The 25,197-nt window shown below is 32.0% G+C and overlaps 1 protein-coding gene across 1 annotated transcript; it reads right to left on the bottom strand.

The window, feature by feature from the left end:
* Positions 1-427: 427 nt before the first annotated feature.
* On the bottom strand, positions 428-8,119 carry LOC131614709 (uncharacterized). Its single transcript, XM_058886268.1, has 2 exons — positions 8,041-8,119; positions 428-1,335 (listed from the first exon to the last, which is right to left on the bottom strand). Exons 1-2 carry the CDS (start codon positions 8,117-8,119, stop codon positions 428-430), a joined length of 987 nt encoding a protein of 328 aa, XP_058742251.1.
* Between the last annotated feature and the right edge of the window lie 17,078 nt (positions 8,120-25,197).

Here is a 25,197-nt window from a genome sequence, read left to right as displayed (position 1 = left end):
GCTTAATCCACTATGATATACTCCTACGTGGAAGTGGAAGGTAGAGAAATGATTGAAGTAAGTTACTTTAGGTTTGTTATAAATGATTCATTTCTCCATTTGAGGTCTAATTTTCTTACTTTAAATATAAATAAGTTTATATGTCTTCCGGACTATCATAAGATTTGAAATACGAATATCTAATTAAAAAGTAACGAATTATTAATCATAAAATAGATAGATCTTTTTTTTTTCTATGTAGCAGCAGATAGTCTCTTACGAGAATATCATACTAACAATTTAGATCAATCTAACGGTAGATTGATCTCACGATATTTCGCACGCGTGTCGTTATCAACCATTTCCCCTATTTTTTTTTTAATAGGCAAACAATCTATTAAAGTAAGCTAAAGGGAGCTTCACCCAACAGAACAAACACCGACAGAAACTATTTCATCTCAAAACAAAGGAGAGGAAAAGAGTTCCAAGTGTAGAAATTACAACAATCGATAATCTTACAAAAGGAGGATAGCCAATTCCAAGATCTAAAAACAATAGCCGACATACAATCGACGAAACTCGGGCTAACATTGTTAAAAATAATATCGTTCCTCATAAGCCATATGCTCCACACAGAGACAAACCAAATCACCGACACCACTCTGCGTTTCCTCTTGCTCAAGATTTTCTCACAATTGAAGAGGAAGGACTTGAATTCATCCAAACTCAATTCCGTTATTGACCCAATCCAATCATAGACTTTCCTCCATATGTTATCCGCAAAAGGACACGACACAAACAGATGCACTGCAGATTCATCAAACGAGCAAAAAACGCACCTGAGTTGGGTGATTTCCGTAATGATACCACGTTTGAAAAGCTGGTCCTTGGAAGGAAGCCTGTCGTGAAGTAATCTCCAACCAAAATACTGCATCTTTAAGGGGGCTGCAGAATTCCAACAACTCGATAAAGCCCCCAACACACCGGGAGAAACAGAATCCAGGGCTGTTTCCGCCGTCAGCCAGGAGTAACAGGACCGGACCGTGAAAATACCTTCATCGTTCTTCAACCATCCAAAGCTGTCTTCTTCTTCTCTAGTCAGCGTTATGTTGTTCAGCAACGCAACAATTTCGCCTCCTAAGTTCTGGACCACCGGATTTGAGGACTCAACAATGCCGGCTAAATTCCAATGCCATAAATCATCTTGCCAGAAACCTGCATCTTCCACACTGCAGCAGGAGTTAATAGCAAAAGCAAACACCTCAGGAAAGGCATTTTTCAAAAATTGCTGACACAGCCAATTTGAAAACCAAAACGAAGTTTCTCGCCCATTCGCGACCTTGCTAAAAACAGCACCTGCAAAACAAGAATTAGATTTAACAGAATTTTCCGACAATATCAAGTCTCGCCACCAGATGGAATCCTTCTTGCTCAGCACACTTTCATCTCCGACGAAAATTTTCAGCACCGGATTAGAATAACGGTGAGTAATAACGTCTTTCCAAACCGCTTCTTATTTAAAGAGGAAAATGTAGCACTTCATAAGTATTAAAATTCTTTCTCATTCAAATAAAACTTTCACTTTCTTATTAACTTGAACATTGAAGTGCTAGCTTTGCAGGTCAGCTTCATATCCACTGCATCAAAAGCTCTGAACCATCATAACAAACTTTGAATCCATTATTTTTTATCAAATCTAATTCTAACGTGGAATATTGACACCGTCTGTGAGAAATGACTTCAGATTCTTGTGATTCTCAACATCAAACTTCTCTTGATTCAATTGAATCTCCTTCGATTGAACCCCAAATCTTCATTTTCTAATCACTCTTGTTAGGTTTGTTAGACAAGTGACACCAAAGTACAAGAGGGGCGAATTGTGATGTTTAAAATTCACGATTAATTTAAGTGTTCAATCCATAATTTTTAATTTATTTATTAAAATTTAAACAAATCAAATTGATTAAATTTTTTTAAATTTTATTTTCATTTAAAGTTACCATTTTCATTAAAAATAAAAAGTCCTAAAATTTCTTCTTGTGAAATCTAAATTTCTTTAAATTTTATCAAAACTTTTGATATTACTTTTTTCGCCTCAAATTCATTATTAAATCGTAGATATTATAACAAATTTAAAATGAGATTCTAAAGGATATAGGTGAAAGATATCTGATGGTAGGGCCATATTTAATTAATTTTTAAAATAGAAGTTGTACTATATATAATCTTTCACAAGAAAATAATAATGAGCAAAATAAATAAATAACTCAAACCTACAAAAATATGATTAATTTTAATAAGATGAATATGACAGATACATGCAAGTACAAGTTTGTGGCTGCATATGAAAAACTTTTAATGGAAAAATGATGGAGTACCCCACATCTCCACTTTGAGAAATGGTTAAAATTTGATGGGTAGGAGAGGGCAGCATGTGCATGAGGCTTAAACATCATAGGAGTCTCTCCTTTTCATGAAAAGATTGTAAGCTACAAGCTTGGCGTTTCTCTAATTCTAATATATTATATTCAATGTGCTTTAGAATATATGAATGGAATTATAGCTAGCCATTCATCATTCCAATCTTGCACCAGTTAATACTATCAAATGCTCCAAAAAACAATACTACAAATGGCTACACACCAAAGAGATATATGAGAGAGGGAATGTAGACAAAAGAGATATGAAGGGAAATAGATATATGATTCTTTCAGCTAGTCATATCCCATTTGCATTATATGAATCGAGATATGAGCTTTATTTCTCAATCTAACTAACAAAATATCTGTAAATTGATAATATTTTATGTGGTTAATATCTATATATTGATTGTGTATGTATATTATGAGAATGTCATTTTTACGTGAGAATATGAAAATGAATTTGAACCATTAAATATTAAAATAAATGGTAGAGAATATGAATCAATATTTTTTAAAAATTGACCCACTTGTTTTTATTAACTCTATTTTAGTAACATGGATTTTAGAATGTATTTAACTATTTTTTATTTAAAACATGTTAAAACATATCTTCATAAAAATAAGTGAGACTATTATAGCAAATCTCGCTGGGATTCGTTATAATACATCCACTTATATTTTTATAAAAGTGTATTTTAGCATCATGTACCTTAAGGTGCATTTTACAATTTTTAATTTAAATTTATTAAAGTTGACATTTATAAAAACAGGTAGGTCTACATTAGCAAATCATATATATATATATATATATATATATATATATATATATATATATATATATATATATATATATATATATATATATATATATATATATCAAAAAAAATTTTAATAGGCAATGATATAAAAAATCGTACTAGGGGTGCAACCCTTACAACCAAAAATTCTAATTAAAGTTGAAACTATTTAAAAATAATTTATACCAATCATAAAAAATAAATCTAGATCAAAATTAGTACTCTTAAATTACAAATATATGTATTGAAAAGATTTTAGATTTTATATTAAATAGGGATAAAATTTGAAAATATTTTATATAAAGAAACATATATCACATTATAAATCGGTTTTGTAAAAATGAGTTAGATGAGTATTTAATTTCAATGTAATATCAAATCCTATTAATTGAACTATGAATCGTCTAATGTTTATATTTCTACACTAAATCAAATAGAGTGTAGATTGTGAGAGAAGTATATTAGAAAAGTTATCAACTCTCACCTTAATAAGAAATTGAGTTTGAAAACACTCAATATAGAATGTGATCTTAAATCAATTTTGTAGAAAAAAAATTAGATCAATTTTTTTATTTTAATATTTTATTTCATATTTTTAAATATATTTATAAGACTAATAATTATGTATAAGAATGTAAAATATTTAAAAATTAAGCTAAATAAATATTTATTAAAATATTCTTAAGAATCAACCTAAAAAGTGGTATATCAAAATCATTTGACTAAATGCATATCTATCATATAAAATCTTTATATTTATTAGTGACAAAATTTGTCACATATTTTTTATATACATTTATCAATGCACAATAAAAATTCAAATCGAATTTTCCTAATCTGTTTTAATCATACGCAACAACATATTTATTATTATTATTATTATTATTATTATTATTATTATTATTATTATTATAAACTTGATTAAATATTTGATATTATTTAATAAATGAAAATATGTAAAAATATAATATAAATTACACAATAAATAAAGATGAAACAATTTTAATAAAGAGAGAAAAAAGTGAAACATTATCTTATAATTTAAAATGAAAAGTTTGAATTTGAAATGTGAAGTTGAAAAAGTATAGAAAAAGTCAACTTTCCTCCTAACAACTTGATTAAGCTAATAGTAATTGATATCCTACCTAGCTAGGGCTTTAATTTCATGCATGACAACAATAGTTTACTATAGCTAGCTAGTTAGTAGTATTATGTTTAGTACCGTCGGCGATGTTATATATTGCTTAAATAACTTAAACACTTGAAATATATTTAGAAATAAACGCGTTTTTAATTTGGAAGAATACATATATTTATTATGTATTACAACCTAATAGTAATAACCTTTATATAATATAATGTCACAAAACATATAGTGTGGCTATAAGTAATATTAAACTATAGTTGCATGTAAAGTAGAATTAATATAATGTGATTCTAAGTTCACGCGTAGTCATAAAAGGAGAAATCATTGGAAAATATAAATATAAGCTCTCTCTGACTTTGGATTGCTGAAAAATCTCATTTGCCAACTTCACACTTAGCAGAAAGTTAACCCATTTGCATTGGAATATGGCTAAATGGCGGTGCCAATAAGTACGATTTTTAGTTTATATATTTTTAATTATTGAGTGATGAGTCCCACTTCCAAATATTATCTCTTTGTTTTGCTGCTAAGAAATTTCTACGTGAGTGGAACGACGTTGGTTGGAGGTGGAGAAGGTTTTGAAAACCGAGTAAGGCGTGTGATGCTAATAAAGTTTTTGGTTTTGTATACTTTGTCCCTTGCAAATCCATAAGGGGGATGTTTGTTATTGCTTATTAGAAAAAGTCTCTAGTTTGATTTTGATTGAAAATATGCATGTCAACTTGTTGAAATATAATTTTCAATTTTTTTAATATTAATATAAAGTTTAGGATTTTGATAAGATCTAATATTTTAGTGTTGATATGATGTACCTAAGAACTTACATATGATTTTAAAATAAATATATGTGAATTTTTGTGTGTTGATTATATTATTAAAATGAATATGGAAATTCGAAATAACATGAGTTGATCTTATTGATTTGAAAAATAAAGTACAATATATTTTATATTGAAACCTTTATGAGATAAAGTGTATAACTACTTTAACATATTTGTTCCTATTTTTTATGAGTTAATTAAATTGAATGTAAGGGATTAAATTAAAACATATTAAATATAATAGAAGGGGTACTCCAATCCATTCAAATACAACTATATCATCCAAATTTCAACATCATAATTGAAAACAATTAACCATATTCTATGAAGAGGTGTAGGATTCTAAAAACTCATATTTGAGAGCTCACGTTTTAAATACACGGATTACTCAATTGTATTGTGGATGCATTGATGGACAATCTTTGGTCGATTAAGACCATTCTCCGGGAATTCGAACTGATATTAGACCTACAGATCAACTATGTGAAGAGCAGTTCCATAGGGCTTAATGTGGATCTTAGATTTTTGGACATAGCTAGTGATGTTCTCCACTCTAAGCAAAATACCCTTCCCTCTAAGTATCTTAAGCAACCGATGGAGGATAACCATTCGCTTGATTCTATGTAGGAACCTCAAGTTAGTCTACTTTCTAGATGTTTGAATTTGTGGAGACATATGTATGTTCGTCTTGGGACGGGTGATCTTACTCATCTTTGTTCTGAATGCTATTCCTATTTTTTTATTTTCATTTTCTAAACACGCCATTCTTGACCGCACAAGTCCACCAGGAGAAAGCCTAGTGATATTGCCTACGTGGCATCACTAGAAGTGAGTTTATCCTAAGTGATGTAGCCTACATGGCATCACAACCTCCCCATACCAAGCACGTCGATGCTTCAAATACACGCCAGCAAGAAATGCCCTTTCGGACCCTCGCCAGGACATCGCAATGGTAGCTCAGGTGTGTACAATATACCGAGAACGTCGATGCTTCATATAATCACGCCAACGGGAAACGCCCTTTCGGACCCACGCCAGGACACCGCAATGGTATAGGCCCATTGATCATACAACCAGGGCAGACTCGTTGATTACACAGCTAAGATCGTACGTGATTTACACCTAGTAGTTAGACCTGCTTCGATTTAAGCATACATCAATCATATCAAGCACACAACATCAAGCCATACAAGCAAACATCTCCGAACGTTCAACCGGAACAGACGAGAAAATCACATACTGATCACAACATAGCATTTCAACACAATGCATTTCTTTTGCATACATACATACAAGTAGCATAATCAAGTGATCACATTAGCTATGTTAAAAACCCAAACATACACCCATTACTCAGGTCAAGATGGCATTATTCATGAATAAGACCTAGACTTGACCTATTGTCATGAAACTAACACAAGGGTAACGTCCTATAGTCATATTCTTAAATTCACCTATGTTTATCCAACTTCATGCAATTGAACATCCAATTTACATTTTTTATGATTGAACTAAAAGCATGATGTCTAAACATATTTATAAAGAGCACTAAAAGACCTTTCCAGCGCTTCCGATCGGGCTTCATTTTTAGTTGTAGAACTTAAGTTATGGTCGAAACAATAAATGGGTAATTTTCTGTCAGGTGCAATCGATTGCTCACTAAACATAATGTACAGAAAGCCATTTTTTACAATGCAATCAATTTCTTGACCCATTCAATCGATTGCTCACTGAACCAGAGCCAATAATGACATATTTCTAGCATAAGATCAGTTCTAACACATCATAATCCATCTCTAATCATCCCTAAACGGTTAAAGGCATCAAAAGAACATATTTTCCATCATTGGAACAAACATGCAACATATACATGTATCAAATAAATAATCAACCATGCATTATATTATCTTTTTTCATGAATTAAGCTCTTAAACCCTTATCCCCAACATGAACCCTTACATGCAAATCCCCCAAGTCTCTATCTAAAGACTCACTTTCAACCCAGGAAAATATGATTACACATAAATCATGATGTCTCTTATATACCGGTCCATCAACAGTACCTTTCTAGGTTATGGAGGATCCTCGAGACGAACAAGATATTGCTTCATCCTTTTCTTGTAATTGGGTTGATGTACCCCTAGTAAATCTATTCTTAATACAAGAAGTGCTTATGGAAGAAAAAAAAGGAAGATATATTCGTTCAACCTCCATCGTACAAGCAGTTCGACCATACCTACTGCAATCTTATCTGTTTCTTCTTTGATTCGTTGCGCTACTCTAATGTCAACCGATCACACACTCCTTGGAATCCCCTGAATCACGTTACGTCCATAATCCACTTGATTCCATTACTCTACTAAACTTATTCTCTAAATAGCAACAGTTTTTCTTGGCATCCTTCCAAACACAACACATTATTAGAATCTTAACACACTCATCAACAACTATTCCTCAAGGTTGAGTAATTTCTGAAAAATTCGGTCACTAACTATTCCATCGTTTCGGGTTAGGTCCATTTGAACACAACTTGGTCACACACTTTGGTTCCAGAATGTCTAAAGTCGAATACTCATTAAATAAGAATTCATCTTACCCTACTGACTTCCACGTCATATAGCTTCTACAATAACTCTTCCAACTTTTACATAGCGTCTTCCCAACCATACGTCTTCATACCGTTGGGGCGATAATACTCTAATAACTCATGCGACTTAACCGGTATAATAATCCTTTCACGGTCACACTTCAATCACACAGTCATCTAATGCCTTTTTGTTTCTGAATCTAACACCAAACTGACTTCCTCGGCTATATTCCCTAATGCAACGTTTCTAACTGCTAAGGTATAGTTACGATACAAGGAATCATACTTCGCATCTTGGGCATTCCCCTCTGAAATTTCTCAGCACTCCAAGAACCAATGCGCCTCTGCTTTACCAAGACTGACATTTCTTCACCTCTGAGGTTTTAGCGTTACTCCTCTAGATATCTCACTCGGAGCTAATCCAAGGTATACTTCATCTATTCAAACACGCACTATCAACATCTGGAATATCTCTACAACATGTTGGCCAGGATGCGACGTTCTCAATTAAAGCCCATCCCAGTCACCCATTTTGGTGTTTTGCCTTTGGTATGCTTGACTTTTTAATTGTTTTATAGCAAAGAATTTTCTCTTCCTTTTATTACACCAGCACTACTTGAATTTTTTTTTACAAACCATTTCATTTTCTTTTTCTTCCCAACTTTTTTATTTTTATACACCCTTGCTATTATGTGCTTTCTTATCCTTAAGACAAGGTAACGAACATTATTTTTTTTATAACTTTACTAAGGGTTGTATCAATTTAAAAAGAACAATTTTTTTACTGGAAGGTGTAAAGGGTTTGTCAAAGGATTCACACCCTCACAAGGTATTCTTTTTAGTCAAATAGTTTTTTCACTCAATAACAAACAATGTCTTGATCATATCCATGACTTTCAAACACATGAAATAATAGCAAGACTGATGAAAAGTCTACATAGTTATCATGCATGCATACTCTCATTATTTAAGTAAAACTTGAAGTTGCACACACCTCGCTTGGGTATACTTTTGATTATTGACTTATATCAATATGTTTTTTCTAGACAGTAGAAAAATCAAACTTAGAATAAAGCAAGGAACTCATAATTATGTAATATTTTGCAGATAGTCAGCCATTAATTATGAATAAAACATTTAAAGATAATAAAATCTTTTTCATGTCATTTGTTATTTGACCTTTTATTGTGAGTCTATCATTTATGGTTCCATGCATTTTGACTATTCATACTATCATCTGAATCGTTTGCAGACAAACTTCCTTTAGTAGTACTTTTTTAAAAAAAATTAAATTTGTTTTCGAAATTTACTTTTAATCATGAAAATTATTTAAATTAAAGAGGAATATGTTACTAGCTTTTATCATATTTGTCTTTTGTTACAACACTAATACCTATGTTAAATTTCCTTGTTATACACACATCACATTTCATGATAAACTAGAAATAGTCATTAAAATATTTAGAATATGTTGGAGACTTGGGTGTATTCATATACTTAGTAAAAAATGACTTATACATCCCAAGTCCATTGTGTATGGACATTGTTAATAATTCTATTACACAATCAAGCAACATAAACTAAGTGCTGCTGTGAGTTGGAAGATGGCTTTGAAACTCTCTTCATTTCTTTATTATTTTTTGCTATTAGATAGATTTTGCTCTGATTTGTAACATCGGGGAACGAGTCATTTAATTTGTTTTGAGTTGATGTTTAAATTTTTATTAATTTCATTAAGTATTTCAATTGAAGAGATATTCATAGTTTACGTTAATTATTTGAGTTCCGCTGCGAGTTTTGAAACTATTTAGAAAGTATACATGCATGTTTAAGTAGCATCCTAAAATAATGATTTTATTCCTCTAAATTAAGTGTCGGGGTTTTAGGGTACTTGGGGAACAACTTAACACATCTGTCCCCCACTATGTTCCCAACAGCGCAAATCATAGTGTGTGCCTCTGGGTAGATAGGGGTAACTCGAAAGAGCTAGTATTCGAAAGGCTACAACTCGGAAAAATCCCCAAAGCCCAGACGGTCGGTACTAGAGAAACTAGTTATCTATTATGCATCTAACTCGCAAGGCCATAATGACATCAGAAGAGATGAAATAAAAGTGTCATATAAGGCTTACCCTTCAAGTATTCACATAAGTACTGGAAGACATTCACATACGCCTAGCTTGTTGGATAATGTTGCGACGGAGCCATTACTAGATTCTTATTTGATACTACAACCCTCGCCTTGTTAAGCATAGACAAGGGCTTGGGGACAATTGTTATGGGCCAACCATAGTGATCTCGGCCGACCACTCTAAAGGACTTGCAATCCTTCCATAATTTTTTCAGCACACGAGAACTATCCTACATATGATCACAAAGGATCTAAACTTCAGCTGCATCATTCTCTACTATGTTTAGAGAGGGCGCCAATTCAGATACTCAGTTTCAAATCCAATTTCAATATACTCTTCTCCCACACAAACTAACCTGAGTGTTGAAATGTTAACTTTGCAAGTCAATCCCCTCTCCGCCGCATCAAAAACTCAGATCTCCTGTTAACACCGATCCTAACTCCATTTTTAATTCTGAAGTGGATTGAGAAACTCAGATATCTTGTTAGCACCAATCCTACCTCTATATATATATATATATATATATATATATATATATATATATATATATATATATATATATATATATATATATATATATATATATATATATATATATATATATATATATATATATATATATATATATATATATATATATATATATAAGCAATACAGTGATTAAATATAATTGTGTATGAAACTTGAAGTGAAAAGGTTTTTTATATAACTGATTTTTAAAATAAAATATGTTTATAAAAATTCAATTACATAATTTCTAGAAAATTTATGCAATATTAAAAAAAAAAAATCTTTATTTTTCTGTTCTAGGTAAAGTTATGTTTCTCCAATTTTATATTTGTTTTTGTTCAATGAGTGTATGCTTAAAAAGTCTTAACCTCTAATTTCTTATTTCTTTTCTCTAAAAATAAATTTAATTAAATTTTATAAAATTATGTATTCATTAAACACTCAATTGTCCAATTAATTAAAATTTTATAAAATTATCTACCTATTTATCATTCAATTATCGCATTGAATTAAGAATATGATTGATATATACAATTGTGTAAGCATATTTTACAGAGTTGATTAATCATAATTTTTATATTACAGAGTTGATTAATCATAATTCTTATATTCTTTAAATGTTTGAGTTTTATTATAATCACATATAAATATTATGATTATTATCCATTTTTTATAAACATTTTACGCTAATAGTGGATAAGATAAGAGTTAATCTATTGAATTAATAATCTTACCTTTATTAGAACGGAATGGAGTGATTGAATCACATGGCTTAGCATCATAACCGTTATAAAAAATAAAATATACAAATCAAATCTATGAGGGCATAATTAGAACCTTAAAAAGATTTTAGAAGATCTTCGTTTTCCCGAAATTTTCTTAATTATTTTTGTTTTAAATTTTATCACATCCCTCATGTGACAAATTATAAACTTTCATGAGTGTTGTTTGTAGTGATATACCAACTTTTTCAGGGGTGGAATATTTTCTGCCATGTGTTTGGATATGACAAAATCTTAGTAAATATGATTTGTATTAAATTATCACTAATTTATTATTGCTTGGGATTTTTGTCATGTAAACAATGACGAGATGGAATCATTTTGGTGAAATTAAGTATTGTATAATCATTTTGTAATTTTATTCTATTATTAATATGAAAGCATATATTGATCCAAAAATTGATTATCCACTTCTCCTTTTTTAATTTAACAACATAGATTGTTTAATATAACATAGTGTATTATTTTCGTAAATTATGATTAATCAATATTGATTGTATTTATTTATTTATTTATTTATTAATATAACGTGTCAAATCTTAAACCTGTGAAGCTCGTGTATAAAAAAGAGTTTAATTTTGTTACACAAAATTGTTAGCAGCCGGGATGAAACATGAATCTCTTTCATAAACTCCTAAATCCTATAAATAATTATAGAGTTTTGATATTGATATAAGTGAAATTGTCCTCACATCCCTTAATTGATGGGTTAAGTATGTATTTATTTTTAGGCTTAAATGCACCGTTGGTCCCTGTAAGCTAGTGAGTTTTTGATTTTCGTCCCTGTAAAATTTTTTTGTTGGTATGAGTCCTTATATCTTACTTTTTACTTGCGGTTTAGTCCTGAAGCCAAATCCGCAGGAAAATCTGTAGGTTTTCCTGCAGATTTTGATTTTAGGGACTAAAACAAACGCAAAAAAGAAATATAGGGACTCAGATCCAGAAAAAAAGTTTACAGGGACGAAAATTAAAAACTCACTAATTTACAGGGACCAAAAGTGCATTTAAACCTTATTTTTATAAACATTTCAAATTCTGTTTTTTAGTTTATTTAAATTTTTTTTAATTAAGACAAATTATCGAATAAAAAAATACAATAAGGACGAGAACGTAAAATTTAATCAATTAAACACTTAGTAAAACAATAATTAAATATGTTTAATATATTCCTACCAAGAATTATAATAAATAAAAAAATTTGCATTGACTTTTCTATTTAAAAATATGAGATATTTTGAATTAAAAAACTATATAATGTAAAAAAATTCATCAATTTAATTAAATGATGTCAAGGAGCAAATTCATATTAGAAAATACATGATTGATAAACATTGAGTCCGTTTTAAACGGAAGATTTATTCAATTTCTCTTGTTAGCATATTCAATAGTAAGTATGATTTCATAAAATTTAGCTTAAAAGAAAGTACAAACTTCAATCTTAACTGAAAAAGCTTTCAAGAATGTTCCTAAATTATTCCTAAATATGCCACCACAAGTTGGTATTCCAAGATTTTCTCTTGAACCTCCACCTGCGTTGCACTTAATCTAATTATGACTAGGAAATCAACAATTAACTTTTATGATTTGAGGTGTGGGAAGAGGTCGACATTTGATGTCAAAATATTTAATAATTGTAAACTCGTGAATTAAAGAGTACGTGTGTCTCTTGAAAGAAGTAGATGTCATATAAACTAGTTGTTTCGCATGAAGAATATCTCTACCAATATTAATTTTACCATTTTGAACCTGATATCATTTCTTGTGTGCCACATTTTTAAAAGAGTTATTATGTTGACAGTCATGATCATATTCTGAATTTGAGAGCTCCAACTTCTACCAATTAGTTTGAATAAGCTTTCGTAACTAGTTTTATCAATTTTTATGCCAAACAATTACTCCATCCAAATCCAAAAAAATAAGGTGTACATGCATCTAAGAAATAAGTGGTACGCATTTTCCACATCATGATCGTAGAGAAATCATCTTGAAAGCATATGCATTCTCATTTGCATAAGGTTGTCTTCTGGACCAATTCAACCCTACCCATCATAGAAAGAATGTGGCCTTTCAGAGTATCTAGTTTGGCATGTGATCTGAAGATGGTGAGTTTTAAGTTTATGTTTTGTTATTACATTTGATTGGCAAATTTTTGTAAGAAACACGCTAAGCAAGATGTCCTTACTTAGTGTTAGATATCATGTCTCTGTTTAACTGGCATGCATGATCTGTTTGTTAGAATATCACTCCAGCGTTTTATTATAGATTTGTTTCTTTTTTAATTCAACAAAAAATGTGATTAACAGTGAATTATTTGTATAAGATTTTTAATATGAATTCATTTGGGAAATATTCTGGAAAATCTTTAATTTTTCAGAAAAAAATTTAATTAGATTTGATTTTATAAAATATTCATATTTGATTTAATGGAGAATATTGAAAATTTTGTTTTTTAGATTCACATGTTTTTTTTAAAAACCCTATTGGATTTTTCGGATGGATCACAGTTGCTATTTAATGAGATGGTTCTCCTTGTTTGAAGACTCGCGTATTTAAGCTTTTAATGCATCGTTTTCTCTTGCTATTGAGTCTTTGTATTTTTGTTGTAGCACATTATTCTTGAGTGTCTTTCTTATTTTGGAGGGATAAAATATTTTGTCTAAAATTGTGATTTATCACGCCACATATAATTTGTTATTTTACAAACACTTAGGAGAGTGTTTGAGTGAAGATGAGGGGTCTCAGATTCAAGGGAGTCTGAGTCAAAATTTACGAATAATATTAGGAAAATGAAACTGGACTGGGAGAATTCATATGACATCGTTGTATACTATTGACTACTGATTTAATAAATTTCCTTTCATTGGGTTGATGCCCTCAGACGTAGGTAAAGTTCCATCGAAGTGAGTTAACAATTATCTATGTTATTTATTTTTTACTTGTTCTTAGTCCTTGTACATCATATTGTCTCACACATTATCTCAACATTGTGTGTGACATCTTGTCACTAATCGGATATAATTTCAATTAGTATTAAAGCAAGCATGCTATTTTGGTTGAGAGAGCTCCAAGGTTTTCTCTGTATTTTGTTCAAAATGGACAATGTTAAATAAAGAGGATTTGTCAACCGACCAACCATTCTTGACGGTACAAATTATGATTATTAGAAGGCTCGTATGGTTTCCTTTCTTAAGTCAATGGACAACAAGACCTAAAAAGCATTCATAAAAGGTTGGACTCCTCCAAAAATTACAGCTGAAGATAAGATTGAAACTGTGATGCCTGAAAAGAATTGGTCAATGGCTAAATACGAAGAGGCGTTTGGAAACTCTCGTGCTCTTAATTCCATATATAATGGAGTTGATATGAATATCTTCAGGATTATCAATAGTTGCACTAGTGCTATGGAGGCTTGGGAGACTTTTGAAGTTTCTTGTGAAGGTACATCCAAAATATGTATGTCAAGACTTCAACTTCTTAGAACAAAATTTTAAAACCTCAAGATGCAAGAGGGCGAAACTATTGTCTGGCTCTGTGATATTATTAACAACTCCTTTGTTCTTGGTGAAAAGATGTCTAAAGAAAAGCTTGAAAGATAAATCCTAAGATCTCTACCCAAGAGGTTTGTTATGAAGGTTACAACCATTGAAGAAGCCCGAGATGTTTCCACAATGGGAGTTGATAAATTACTTGGATGCTTACTCACGTTTGAGATGGCCGTAAATGTGGCGTTCAAAGTTAATGGTGAAGATTGTGATAACCAAGTAGAACATAATGCTAATGAAAATCTGACTGAGTCCATTTTCATGCTTGATAAAGCTTTAGCAAGGTCATGAGAAGACTTGACAGAAGGTCCAAAAATATTGTTTCTTCATATGTCATAGACAATCAAAAACATAATTCTAAAAGTGTCAACTTTCAACAGAAAGCAAAAGATGGAGAAAATTAAACAAGGGCATGGGAATCCAGTGTCATGAATGTGAAGGTTTTAGACATATTCAAGCTGAATATCCAAGTTTTCTCATAAAACATAAAGGGGGTTACAATGCCACTTTCTCTAATAATGAGTTAAAGTTAAATGAAGATATATAGTGAATCTGATCAAGCTAACAGTGTGGTGTATTTCACTATTCGCATTAGACCAAATTCATAAGTGTTTAGTAATAATGGTGGTATTATTGATGATTACTTATCTAATGCTGCCCTTATTGAAGATACTATATCTCAAATGGACTGGAGAATATAAAGCTATTGAAAAGTAAAAGAGGAAATCGAAGAACTTATTCAAGACAAAACTCGTCTTATGCTAATCATTTGAGTTGAAAGAAGAAGTTGACCAGCTAAATTCAAAACTTAAAAATATGATTAAATCTTTTTACATGTTGAATTCTCCTACGCTCAAATCAAAAGAAGTAATACACAATAATTTACAAAATGCGTTGCATAGGTACCGGTACGTACCCAGTACCCGATACGGGTACTGGTATAGGGTATGGCATTTTAAAAAAAAATTAAGGTACGGGTACGTTAGTATAATATTTTAAGAATATAAGTATAAAAATAACTAAACAATTATATTATTTGAATAACGATAAAATAATAAAATTAAAAAATAGTTTGCTTAAATAAATCACACTTAAAAGTATTAATAAATCATAAAATCATTGTTGAATATCAATATTTTCTTCTCCAATGAATGTAGCTTTTAGTTCAGGTTCATCGAGAGAAAGAGTAGCAACTTCAAGAATACCAGCTCCATCAAATAGATCCAATTCATCTCCACCAATATCCCACATTTTTGTTACTCCTTCATTATAAATCTTACTCTTTCTTGAAAGAAGACGAAGATTTGTATGAACAAAAACTAAATCCTCAGCTCTTTTTGGATTGAGCATATTCCTTTTCATTGAGTTGTTTTCTTCACGAGGAATGTGATGAAAATCTACCCTATCGAAGAATGGTAACAATCTTCTTGCGTAGTCTTTGTAAGGGATTAGCCCAGGTTGGCGTGTTTCCCACTCTCCTTTGATTTGATTGATGACCAAAGCAGAATCTCAGTATACATCCAAGTGTTTGATTCTTAGATCCACGGCTTCTTCGAGACCCATGATGCAAGCTTCATACTCGGCCTCATTGTTTGTGCATTTGAAAGTTAATCTGGCGGTAAATGGAATATGTGCTCCACTCAAAGAGCCTATTTCTTAATTTTTCTTTCACTTTTTTATTTATAATAGAATATATAAATAATCTAATTTTTACTTAAGCCTAAATTATGTTATCCAAAAAAATTTAAAATCGAAAAAAATAAATTTTTTTGAATACGTGTACCAAATGTGTACCGGTTGGTGTACCAAAGCAAAAAAAATAAAAATAAAATTGGTACAACTTTGGTGCGTATCATACGCGTACCGGTACCCGGTACCGGTACTTTATCTAAAACGGAGTACCCATACTTTACCTAAAACGGAGTAACCGTGCTTCAAAGTACAAAAGTAATACTTTTTTTTACTTTTGAAAAAAAGAAAACCACAACATATTTAGATGGATAACGTAGTCATCCCCATTTTTTAATCATAGAAAATAAAACAATACTCCAAGAGTTCCTATAGTAAGAATACACACGACAGAAATAGAAAGAAAGCAAGATAGATTATCGAGGAGCCGCATTATTAGTGACTTCATGATCATACAATATTAGTCACTCACTGCATTGTGATGCTACAAGCATTGCACCTGGCACGACCTAGGCCTCGCATGTGGCAAGTTTTGCTCTCATTTTAAGACTTCTTACCTTAAGACGCGGTTTTCTTCTTTATTCCCTCTATTCTAGGTACCGCCCTCACACACCCTTCTCAATTCTCATGCCATGGTTATAGCAAAATCATCACGTTCCACACACTATTTTAGATCATGCCTTCTTTTAAATATTTGTGCTCAACATGGTGGTCCGCAATGTGATTTTCTAAGTTATCAATGTTTAACCATAATATTCAACATTAAATAACATTAGTAGTCACAAGAAACGTCTTATGTATTTTTTAAGGTTTTGAGTAGGTTAGTGAGGTTCAGTAATAAAATACATTAGTTTTAATAATAGATATTTTAAATCTTGTATGTAGTTTGACTGGCATACCTTTAATAATTTGTAATAATTTTTTATATTAATTTAAGTTTATAAAAATATATTTATTATTTAATTTTAGTGTCTTTTTATTATTATATATTTTAAAACTAAATTCACGATCTCAGCTTTATTCAATCTTTATTCAACAAGTTAGATTTCATTTTGTCCTTTTAGCTTTTTAATAGTCAAACATCTAATCAATTGATTGTGGATATATTTTAGCCACGTGATAATCACGTCACAACTTCATATGTCTAGGGAAAAGTTTTTTTTAGTCATTTTAAGATTTTAAATAATTTTAGGAAATTTCTTCACTCACCTCTTATCCTTCTTGGTCATCTCTGGTGAATTTACCAAAATGCCCCTGTTTTGGAAGTTCATTTCCGAAAACGTACTTTTATTGGAAAAAAATGTGTTTTCGGAAATGTATCTCCGAAAAGGTGAATATTTTAATGAAAAATATTGATTTCGGAGATGCATCTCCGAAATAAAGTTGTTTTTCAGAAAATTGGTGTATTCGGAAGTGCATCTCCGAATTCACCCCCTTGGAGGAATTCGGAAATGTACTTCCGAAATAAGGTCTGGACAGAAGAAAAATAACAAACAAGAACGATTCGCTTTATTTAATCGGATGAAGATTACATCGATCACATTACATAAGGTTAAAGTTACATATTGTTAAACACTGTAATTACACTTTCTTTACTTTTACTATTTTTACATCGATTCACTTTCTTCACATCACTGAACCAAACCCAACCCTTGTTCACCTACCTCCTCCTTTTCATATTCCCGGTAATTACACTTTCTTTACTTTTACTGTTTTTACCAAGAGGTGTAGAAATTGTTTCCCTTTTGTTAACATAGTTGTTATCATTTAAACATGTTGTAAAATATCTTGTAGGATATTGTATGAGTATAGTTAATGAGTACTAGTACATTCACATATATGAAGCGTGCTTTAGTCAAGTTTAACCTGATAGATTCTCATATATAGGACGGAGGAGGTGGATGTCCGGAGGAAGAAGAACCGGCGGTGCGTCCACCGCGAGAGCCACGGCCACCACCACCACGGCCTGATCCTGCAGCATTGACGGATGATTGTTAAGCATGTGACAGGAGATGGTTGACTCCGGCGATATTCTGGATGGTTTCCTCCACCGCGGCTAGACATTGTGATGAAAGCGGTTACAAGCTAGACATTGTGATTGGAAGAAAAATGGGTGAGAAAGTAGGCTTTTAAGTAGGAAGACGATGGAGGAGACGCTGCAACAGGTTAGAAAGTCCTGATCCTCTAGAAATCCATACCACATTGTAACTTACCAACATAATAAACAACAACAAAAACTATACACTTAAAGTTCAAAAAACTTATGAGCAAACTATACTTACATCATAGTGGTGTAGATCCTTATCAGCCACCCGCAAGTGAAAATGATTAGCACGAACTTGAATTTTCCTTCCCAATTGACCATAACCAAGTCGGTTAGGGAACCTAACCGCCTTCTGAGACGACCAGCCGGAGCTGCAACATATGGAGGAAAAATGGGTGAGAGAGCAGGCTTTTAAGTAGGAAAGTGTTACCACATTTTTTAGAAGGTAACCGTCTGAGAGTGGTGGGGGAGAAAGAAAAGGCACTTAGAAATTTCAAATCAGGTTGATTACAACTCATTTTTGTCCTGTAATGGTGAATAATTAAGAAAAGGCACTTGTAAATTTTTTGAATTTTTTGAATTTTTTGGTGTTTCGGAGATTCATTTCCGAATTAAAAAAAACTCAAAAAAAAATAACTTCGGAGATGCATCTCCGAAGCAGGGGTAATTTTGGGATTTCGCTGGGGGTGACCCCATAGGGAGGTGGCTAAAGAAAAATTCTAATTTTATAATATTCTATATTTTTATTTAAAAACAATTTATGAGAATTTTTAAAAAGAACTTTAAATAAAATCTAGTTTAGATTTTTCTTTAAATATTATTTTTATATATTTCATCCTTGTACTATAAAGTTTTAGAATATTAAAAAGTTAAGAAAAAATTATTTAAATTTATTTTGAATAATATTTTATAAAAATTAATTATTTTTACTAAAAAAATTATATATTCAAAAAGAAAGATGAAACCGAAGATGGGGGATTCATCCAAAACCTCTTAAGGATTAACAAAACAATAATGCAAAAATTTGTTATGAACCACTAACAGAATAAGGGCCTTCAGAGGCTTATCCCAAGTCAGAGACAAAATAGAATTGATAGTTAAAGATACTAAGAAGTCTGCATATTGATTCCCTTCTTTGTAAATATGAGATAAATGAAATCTCATATGTCTAATTTAGCCTAAAAAATTGAGCAAAATGGTCCTAATATTCTAAGGAACAAGTTTAGGTTCATGAGCTACCCACGACACAAAAGAGGAGTCGATTTCAAGCCATAGATTAGTCTAGCCGAAATGATAAGCAAAAACAATGACTTTAATAATCCTAAAAAGCTCAGCATGAATAGAGAAAATACAGTCCAGCTTCTCAACAAAGTCAAAAATAAAATCTCCCGAAGAGTTTTTGAACAAATCACCACAAGAGGCCGAATCCACTGAAAAAGAGCCATTTGTATTGCATTTCAACCATCCTTCTGTAGGGTGCTTCAAAATTACCTTAATGATGGTGAAATCATGAATGGATGAGCTAGCCATCTTGGAAATCATGTTACCTATGAAGGCCACCTCAATAAAAATCTTATTGAGAGTCTTCTTCCAATGTCTAAAGTCATTGTTAAATCTTACATGATTGCGATTCATCCAAATACCATTGATAATGTGCATAATGGAAGCTTGAATAATTACTTTGGTTTGAGGACTCAAACTTCTGTCACAAATATCCAGAATACAAGAGATTTTAGACACAATAGGAATCTTTAACATATTGAAAAACCAAGGCCAAAGATGAAAAGTAAAAGGATAGAAAAAGAAAAGGCGCTTAGTTGATTCCTTATGAGAATTACAAAGGATGCACATCGAAGGGGTATGACAACCGCGCAATAAAAGATTATCGTACGTAGGAAAAAGATTATGAAAGAGCCTTCAAACAATATAATGAAAGCCTTTGAAGGGGGAATATCAATGTTCCAAATATTATTGTCCTTGAAGATGTAGGCATCTTTCGGAGTCAAATCACCATAACCAGAATGAATCCAAACTTTACCATCAACAATATTATCCAGAGGAATGGTAACCTAATCAGCAATAAAAAAACAAATTAGGAATCAAATGAATAAGATGAGAAGGAAAGTTCTAAGAACCATTATGTAAGAAATCAGAAACAAGAGTGTTAGTATTAATGACTTCCTGATCTTGAATGAGATTCACAAGGGGGAATCACACCAAGGATTCAGCCAAAAATTAGTATTGCGACCATTACCCAAAATAGTTCTAGTATTAGAAGTAACACAAACAAACTTATTTTTAACATTACTCCAAATAGACGAAGCAATATGGTATTTTATGTGGATACTATCTCTAAGAACTCTTGCCTTCAACAAAGTAGCCCAATTTTTAGAAGAGTTCATAGTATCCCGACTTAATTTCATGTTAAGAGCTTCATTGAGAGAGGAATCAGACCTAAGACCTAAGCCACATTGCTCAATAGGTTAACAAACCTTAGCCCAAGCCACAGTAACAAACTTAGACTTACTGATATCACCAAACCATATGAAATTCTTAATGTTTCTCTCCAAATCTTTTATCAGATATTTAGGCCAAGAATATATAGTGAAGTTATGAACTAGCATAGAAGCAAGAATATATAGACTTGACTTTATTAAGGGAAAGCGACCAATCTTAAACCCCAACTGACTAACAATGTGATGAAGCGTAGCCTCAGTAACATAACCAACATATATGTGAGACTTTTGAGGATTAACAATTTGACTAGAAGAAATAGCATATCTAGAGAAAAAATTAATAAGGGAGGCAATGATGCCTCAATCACATCTACAAAACACCATGATATCATCTGCAAACTGCAAACAAGCAGTGAGATGACACTTCCAAACCTTTTAGACCAGAGATAAGCTTGATTTTCTTCTGAATGACAATATTGGTTAAGCTCCTGCTAAGGACTTCTTCAGAATGCAAAAAAGAAGAATAGAAAGGGGATATTCCTGTCTCACTCCTCTGCTACACTCAAAGAACCCATGAAGTTTTTCATTGAAAGAAATCAAGATCTTGGCAGAGTTGAGGATGGTCCAAATCCAATTGTTAAAGGTATTATTGAAAATAAAATGCTTAAGAACCTGCATCAGAAACAACCAATTAATATAATCAAAAGCCTTTTTAATGTCCACTTTCATAACTAGATTACCACCATATAATTTTTAATTTCTTATGTATCAAGTTAAATGCTTCAGAGGTAAGGCCAATATATTCTTTAATGTTTCTCCCTTGAACAAAAACTTTATGCTCATTGAAAATGATTTTTGATATAATAGAAAAGAGTTTATGTTTAATAACCTTAGAGATAATTTTAAATTTAAAATTAGCACAAACAATAGACCTAAATAACTCAATAGAATCAACATTAGAGACTTAAGGAATGAGAATCAAGGTATTAGTATTATAATAAGGCATAATCCAAGAAGAGATAAAAAAAATTAATTGCCTCGATGACATCGTGATGAATTATCTCCCTATAATGTTGAAAAAAGAAGGTCACGAAGCTATCTGGTCCTAGAGCACCATCTTTGAAATGATGAACCACATGAGAGCTAAGAACATTTGGTTAGTGTTGAAAGAGTAATGTGGTACTTTTCGTTTATCTTTTCCACAGGGATTATTGCGATATCACCGCCGTTCTATAGTCTATTTTGTCGTGAGTTAAAGTTATCATGGGGTTTGGTTTTGATTCTGGTAACGTAGTTCTTTAATCTCATGCAAGAAGTGCTAAACTTGGTATGTGGTTTTAAAAGATGGTAAAAGAATGTCAAGATTAGATTTTTGATAATTTGCTTCTAAGATATTTTCTTGATCAAATATGTGAACTCATGAATGATACATATAATCACAATCCTCTCAATATGTTTCGTGTCTAAACCATATTGTGAAATTTGCCATTTTGATCCTTAAATGATCTCTCAACCTAACTATCAAAATGACAACACTCAAGGCTTAATATAGGCAAATATCAACTCACAAAGCTATTTCTAAACTTTACTTGTTGATAGATAAAAAACCTAGGTCAAGACTTGAAAACATTTTCTCAAATAGAATACAAATCTCATAAATAAATAAACACAAGGTTTTTCACCATATATATATCATCACTTGTTCACATACAAAAGACCAAAAGAAATACAAACTAAAAGCAAATCATCTACCTCTAATCTTGACACCAAGAAGGTTTAGCCACCCATTTCCATGGTGACTTGAGCAACAAGCAAACTATCAAGCTTTATGAACATCAAGATGGAAGTCTCCAAGATTGATGGGTAAAAACTTGAATTTTACTAACAATGGAAGTTTTAGGGTTTTCTCACTCCAAAATGGTGTATTTTGGTTCAAGAGAGAGATATCAAAGATGGAATGGTTCTCAAAATATCTAACTAGCACTAAATAGCATGGCACATCAGCCCAGATTCGCCCGGAGGAAGAACAGCTTCGCCGGGCGAAACCCACTAAACAGGCCACGTGACCTTAAAAGTACACAAAAGAACCCAAAAAAAATATCTTCTTCCGCCCGGCGAGACAGATGCTCCGTCGGGCGCTCCAGAGCAGAAAGATGGCCAAAAAATGAGCTGCTTCGCCCCTGGCTCGCCTACCACTCGCCGGGCGGAGCTTCGCTTCCAAGCTATTCGCCGGGCAAAAACAAGAGGAACACTGACACCTTCAGAGTTGCCAAAATCCTCGATTCTTCGACTTTTTTCCCGATTTTTCTGAACATTTGCTATCACCAATAACTGAAACACTAGAAAATAGATTAAAATACCAAATATTTACATATGACAAAAATCACTTATTTACATAAGCTATTCTTCTAAAAACATAGAAAAAGGGTTAAAAAGTGCCTTAAAAACATACGAATAGAAACAACAAAAGACACTCAATAGTTAGTAACAAAATTTTCAATAATGTTAAGAGTCGAGATATTCTTAGTAGCACTTTTAATCTTTGCATATTAATTTTAAATTTTTTTTTTAAATTAGGTGATTTTGAAGAAGTTTTAATTTTAATAATATTTTTTTATAATAGCTAATGTTAAAATTAGTTTTTTAATTTATAAAAGAATAAATTTTAAAAAATTATTTTGAAAATATAAAACAAATATATTTATTTTTAAATTAAAAGAAACATACCTATTTTTTTTTGTGTAATCAAGGAATATATTAACTTGAGAACTAAGGGTTCTCGAACCTTTTACACAAGAAACGGGAAGCACCCGACAAAAGAGATATTACAAACCAATTGAATTACGAAATAAATAGTAAAGGATCTTTACTAAATTCGTAAAAACTAAAATTGGGATATGTAATTTCACCTATACATAACCACTTTCACACCAAAATTTTGATGCTCCAAACCGTGTTATCAACATTCCACCTAAGGTAGAAGGCCAATCTATAGGAGAAAGGGACGTATCGGATCATGCCCCCATTTGGATTCGTGACAACAAGAAGAATTGGGGTCCTAAGCCTTTTAGATTCAATAATCTTTGGTTTAACCACAAGGACTTCTTTCCCTTTGTAGAGAAGGTGTGGAAGGAGACGGAGGTGAAGGGTAGAGGGGATTTTTGTCTTGTTGAAAAATTGAAGACCCTTAAAAATAAGTTGTCTTTGTGGAATAAGGAAGTGTTTGGGTGGATAGATCTTAATATAGAGGAGGCGGGAAAAGAGATGCATTTTTTAGATAACAAGTTTGCTCATTTTGCAGGTAATGTTCCGGAGAAGGATGTGATAAAAAGAACTAAGGCGACCACCGAGTTTTGGGATAACCTTTACAAAAAAGAAGGTTTTCTTCGTCTAAAATCTAGACAATTGTGGTTAGCCGAAGGAGATGGCAATACGAGGTTTTTCCATAACTCTCTTAGAGATAGAAGAAGGAGGAATTCGTTGTGTTCTCTAATATCTAGAAGCGGAGTCCTTGAGGATGTTATTAAGGTCAAAGACTTCACGTTCAATCATTTCAAATTGTTTTTTGAGGAGTTGGAGGAAGGGAGGCCGAAGGCAAATGGTGTGGATTTAAAGAAGCTTCAAACCTCGGAATCTTCGAGTATTGAGCGCCCGTTCTCGGAATCGGAAATCAAGGAGGCAATTTGGTCGTGTGACGGTAACAAAAGTGCGGGGCCGGATGGTTATTCTTTAGAATTTTTCAAGAGGTTTTGGTTGGTGATTCGGGAAGATGTTTTGAAGATGTGTAATGACTTTCACTCTAAAGGATCTCTCGTGAAATCCATCACTTCTTCTTTCCTTGCTTTGATCCCTAAATCAAACAATCCGCAATCCCTTGGAGAGTTTAGACCCATTTGCTTGGTGGGTAGTATCTACAAAATTCTTGCAAAATTGTTGGCGGCTAGAATGAAGGAGGTCATAGGAAATCTAGTTTCTACCAATCAAACGGCTTTCGTTCCGGGTAGAAACATGATGGATGGTGTTCTTTTGGTTAATGAAATTCTCGATTGGACAAGGAGGAAGAAAAGAAGTTGTCTTTTGCTTAAGGTGGACTTTGAGAAGGCGTATGACTCCGTTTCTTGGAATTATCTTAGAGACACTTTGTTGAGAATGGGGTTTGGAGATAGGTGGATGCGGTGGATGGAATCTTGCATTTTTAACAACCATATGTCCGTTTTAGTTAACGGAAGCGCAACTAAAGAGTTCAAGGTGCAAAAAGGTCTAAGGCAAGGAAACCCGTTATCTCCTTT

The sequence above is a fragment of the Vicia villosa genome, linkage group LG6 (assembly GCF_029867415.1).
Source record: "Vicia villosa cultivar HV-30 ecotype Madison, WI linkage group LG6, Vvil1.0, whole genome shotgun sequence".
Taxonomy (NCBI): domain Eukaryota; kingdom Viridiplantae; phylum Streptophyta; class Magnoliopsida; order Fabales; family Fabaceae; genus Vicia; species Vicia villosa.
The sequence above is the reverse complement of the archived record's forward strand: the minus strand, read 5'-3'. Positions and strand labels throughout refer to the sequence as shown.

Bases quoted from the DNA above. Each gene is read 5' to 3' on its own strand.
- LOC131614709 (XM_058886268.1), bottom strand. From the start codon at position 8,119: ATGTCAGTCTTGGTAAAGCAGAGGCGCATTGGTTCTTGGAGTGCTGAG. The intron at 1,336-8,040 runs GTATGATTCCTT...CTTGTTTTGCAG, and splicing joins GGGAATGCCCAAGATGCGAA to GTGCTGTTTTTAGCAAGGTC.